General features: G+C 45.7%; 1 protein-coding gene across 1 annotated transcript in view; it reads right to left on the minus strand.

Moving 5' to 3' along the window:
• Thsd4 (thrombospondin type 1 domain containing 4) overlaps positions 1-5000 on the minus strand; it is a 571613-nt gene that overhangs the window by 526017 nt on the left and 40596 nt on the right. Inside the window, exon 3 of the mRNA XM_026789951.1 lies at positions 4855-4924. Coding sequence (XP_026645752.1) covers positions 4855-4924 — 70 coding nt within the window. The remainder of the gene's footprint in view (positions 1-4854; positions 4925-5000) is intronic.

The raw sequence follows: 5000 nt of genomic DNA on the forward strand, positions 1-5000 counted from the left end.
GAGGATGATGTGGATGAGGGTAAGGATGAGGATGGGGATGAGGGTGATGTAGATGAGGATGTGGATGAGGATGAGGATGATGTGGATGAGGATGGGATGGGGATGATGTAGATGAGGAGGATGCGGATGAGGATGGAGATGAGGGTGAGGATGAGGATGATATGGATGAGGAGGATATGAATGAGGATGATATGGATGAGGATGATGATGATGTGGATGAGGATGAGGGTAAGGATGAGGATGGGGATGAGGGTGATGTAGATGAGGATGGGGATGAGGATGAGGATGATGGGGATGGGGATGATGTAGATGAGGAGGATGAGGATGAGGATAGGGATGAGTATGATGTGGATGAAGAGTAACACACAAGTAAGTGCACAGGCATACTTGTCCCCCATGCATACACAAATCAATATATTTAACATAAAATGATATTATTTTACAGTTTTCCTGGATAGAGAGTTTGTCTTGGGCCCTGCTTTAAAAATTAAAGAAAAAAAAAACTACCACCCTCTGCCAAGTATCAACAATTAATTCCGAGACTAGAGGGGGAGCGGGTGAGTGGTCCTCTGTGGGGTTGCTAATCCTGCCAGAAGAGAAGGCCTTCTGGACAGAAACATCTGGAAAGAGCTACTTACACTCTGCACCGGGTCCCCCCCAACCTTTAGTATTACATAGGACAGTTCTGAAGAGATGTAGCCACTCACCCAAGCACGCTGAGGCGTGCATAGTTTACTTGACAGCATTTACAAATTATGTCTCTTGGTTGGAATAACTTACGTCGTGGAAACACTTCCATATGCTAAAGTTGGACACAGCACAGTAAGAAGAAAGAAAAGAGAGCCTTCGAGTAGCCGGCTTCCATATGCACACTTCCCTATCACACGTGCAAATTAATAATGCTGTCCCTACAGAACTGACCATAGATGGGTTTCTAATTCTGTCTGCTATTCTCTGCAAACAATCAAGAGTAGCAATTTTATCACAAAACGATAAGTCAGCTATGAATGTATTTATGTAATGAAAGCAACTGGATAGCAATTATAAATCTTATTTTAATCAAAAACTATGTGATTTTTTCTCCCAATTCCCTTCTGTTCTTTCAAGTCCCAATAAGAAACTATTTCCACCTTCAGATTCCAAAATACATGTGTGCATGTGCATACATGTGTGTGTTCCTGTGTATTCATGTGGACATGTGTGTTCCATGTATGTCGTGTGTGCAGGTAAGAGGAAAACCTCAGGAGTTGTTCTCAGTCACTATCCACCACTTTTTCTTTTTTGAAACAAGCTCTCTTGCTGATTTGAAACTCACCAAGTGGGCTATGATGGCTGGTCAGTGAGCCTCAGGCATCCCCCTGTCTCCATCTCCCAATGGTGGGATTACAAAGGTGTGCCATCACTTTCAGAATTTTAAATGGCTTTTAGGGATTGAACTCAAACACCCCACTATATCCTGACACCTAGTTCCTTCTTTTACATCCTGAATTTGGAGCAGAGGTTAGCAAACTTCGGCCCACCAGCCAAATCCGGCTCACCACCTACTTTTGTAAATAAGGCTTCACTGGCACGCGGCCATGACTATTCATATACACAGTGCCTCTGGCTGCCTCCGGACCAGCCAGAGTTAAATGATTGTGACAGAATGCGTGGTCCAGAAAAAACAAAGTATTCTCCACAACTCTTTATGGACAGTGATGCAGGGGTCTTGGTTCCTTATAGACAGTGTTGCAGGCTCAGTTAACCAGCATTCCCTTAGTCTCGTCTCTTTACAGCATTTCAGACCTGTTAATAAGCATTTCCTTAGTCTGCCTCTTGCAAGCCTAAGTAGACGGATGCTACTACTGCCAGCCCTGCTTTTCCTGCCAGGTTTTTGGGGATCCCCAGGATAACAGCCACAGTTGCACAAGGCCCTAACCAAACAATGAAAAGCAACCTACCACCCAAGGAAGCCCGAGTGCCTTCTTTTCTTGGAGGCATAGCAAGAAGACACATGTGTTTATTATGAGCAACAACTGTTCTGAGATGTCTCTTCACCAAGTGAAGAAATCTATAAATGGCAGGAGGCGGGTTTAAATCTAGCCTTCAATCGCAAAGCTCTTAATAATATTTTGACAAGGAAGTACTACATACCAAGATATGATACTGTTTAGCTTAGTGTTCTAAAATCAACATTCTAAAGCACCTCATAAACCTTTCTGTTTCCATTATCAGTAAAAAGAAAACCTTTGAGAAAGATGAGGGGGGTGGGCAAGATGGCTCAGCAGGTAAAGGTTTTTTCTAGCAAGGCTGATGACCTGAGTTCAGTCCCCAGGACCAACACAGTGGAAGGAGAAAGCTGACTCTCATAAATTGTCCTCTGATCTCTACATGTGCCCCCTGGCATGTGTAACACACACACATGCACACATGCAAACATGCCCTCACGTGCACACATACACACACAAAATGAATTTTTTTGTTTTTGTTTTACATCCCAACCAAAGTTTCTCCTCCCTCCCCTCCTCCCAGTTCCTCCCCCATCACCTTCCCTCTTCCCCTCCCCTCCCCCATCCACTCTTTCTCCTCTGTTTCTCTTGATACAGGGCAGGCTGGCCTCCCATGGATATCAGTCAGTTACAGTGAGACTAGGCATCTCCTCTTCTATTAAGACTGGATGAGGTGATCTGGTAGGAGTAAAGGGTCCTGAAAGCAGGCAGCTGAGTCAGAGGCAGTGCCTGCTCTCACTGTTAGGAGTGCCAAAAGAATACCAAGCTACACAGTTGTAACATACAAAGAGGGCCGAGGTGAGTCCCATGCTGGCTTCCTGGTGATCTGTTTGGTCTCTGTGAGCCCCTATGAGTCCAGGATAGTGGGTTCTGAGGGTTTTCTTGTGGTGCCTTTGACCCCTCTGGCTCCTACAATCCTTCCTCCTTCCCCAAGTTCTGCCTAATGTTTGGCTGTGGGTCTCAGCATCTGTTTCAAGGGCAGTTGCTGGGTGAAGACTCTCTGATGTCAGTTCGACTCAGTTCAACTCACATTAAATGAAATTTAATAAAATATTTTTTTTTTTTTGGTTTTTCGAGACAGGGTTTCTCTGTGGCTTTGGAGCCTGTCCTGGAACTAGCTCTATAGACCAGGCTGGTCTCGAACTCACAGAGATCCACCTGCCTCTGCCTCCCGAGTGCTGGGATTAAAAGCGTGCGCCACCATCGCCCGGCTAATAAAATATTTTTTAAAGAAAAATGAAGGTAACATTTATTTGGGAACATTTTATCCTAAGGCTCAATATATAATTCAGGTTATCTTGAAAGACAAACAGCAAAAAACAATTGGATTATTTATAAAATATTTTAACTGTGATTGCATATTTTGGCATCAATAAGAACAAAAAGGACTCCATTAGGGCAAGTCAACCATTAGTCCCAATAATACCAACCATTAATAACTGAGAGAACAATAATAAATTTTACAGCATTCTACTTACTAAAATTATGACTGGGGATGAGACAACAGAGTGAGAGGCTATAAATTTCCAAATCAATCTGGCAATACGATGTTTTGGTCAGGTCCCAGTCATTCCATCTGTACTGTGTTGAGCACCTAACTAGGCCAGGCTCTACCCCAGAGTTACAGCCGTGTGTGAGAACCACAATCAAGGAGCTGTCCTGCCAGTGGGAAACAAGATGCTATAGAGACTTCTATCTGGTTCGGATAAACAGAATGTAATCCCCGGATCAAAAAGAAATTAAATAGATCAGATGAGAACAGCAAACACTGCTTGGGGGCAGATGAACCCTTTGCACGTGTTCCTCTTGGTCCATTTCTGCTTCAGAACTTCCTGGGAAAACCCTCTCTAGCCAAGGACCGGATCTGCTCAAGCCCACTTCAGTACTCTCCTCTCAAGACCCAGGGAGCAGAACCGGACTTGAGATACTTTGGCCGAGCGTCACGTGTCTACTTCTCATGATACGCTAACAGAGCCCCTGCTTCGGGAGCAGGCAGCACCACGCGGGCTAAGACCCCAGGGCAAAGTTCTACATGAGGTGGGTGGAACTTGAGGGGAAATGAGTTCTTCATGCCCTGTGGGCCTAGAAAGCTGGCCTCTGGGAACCGAATCATGGTTCTTGTCAATTCTCTAGACCAGTGGTTCTCAACTTTCCTAATGCTTTAACCCTTTAATTCAGCTCATCAAGTTGTGGTGAGCCCCAACCATATAATTATTTTGTTGCTGCTTCATAACATTAATTTTGCTAGTTATAAATCATAACGTAGATATCCGATATGCAGGATATCTAATATTCGATCCCTTTGAAAGGGTCGTTCAACCTCCAAGTGGAGAACCACTGGTCTAGACTAATCAAAGGGAAGCATCAACAGGAGTCACCATGGGAGGACAAAAGACCATGTTCTTCCGCCCCAGAGCCCTCACTAAGCAGTGGAGGCTGGGCTCCTCCATCAGTGACTACAGCTCCATATCTCAGACACGGGGTTCCTCTCACAACACGTTTGCTTTTCCGATCTTCCTCTGCCTATGGCCTTGCAAGTGTGCTTACACAGGTACCAGCTCTGTCATGGCTCCCTCTCCTGAGCGGGGCCTCTGCCCACAAGCCTTTGCAGGGCTTTCCCACTCGTCTCTAGTGATACAGGCTGCAAAGTCAGCTCTGCTCACAGATCAGAGGCTGACTCTGAGCACCGGCTTCATATCCGACTTATGGAAAAAAATGAGAAGGCTGCGAATATTCCAGAAACGGGGCTTCTACTCAGAATCTGCTGGGACTAACCTCCAGCTGGAGTACGGATAAGGGAAGCCGCCACGGCGACCACGCCCCCTCTGGCAGAGACACGCAATGGCTCCGAGTGGCCAAGACTTACCTTTCTGTGTTCAGTAGAGGACTGTGGGCAAACAAGCTGAGAACCAAGCAGCAGGAGGGTGGCCAGCGCACTAGGAAAGAAAAAGAGCAACAGGCAGGTCTGTGAGTATGGCCCTGGCAGTACCTAGAGGAAGTTGGCATCACCAG

Source organism: Microtus ochrogaster, unplaced genomic scaffold, assembly GCF_000317375.1.
Source record: "Microtus ochrogaster isolate Prairie Vole_2 unplaced genomic scaffold, MicOch1.0 UNK33, whole genome shotgun sequence".
Taxonomy (NCBI): domain Eukaryota; kingdom Metazoa; phylum Chordata; class Mammalia; order Rodentia; family Cricetidae; genus Microtus; species Microtus ochrogaster.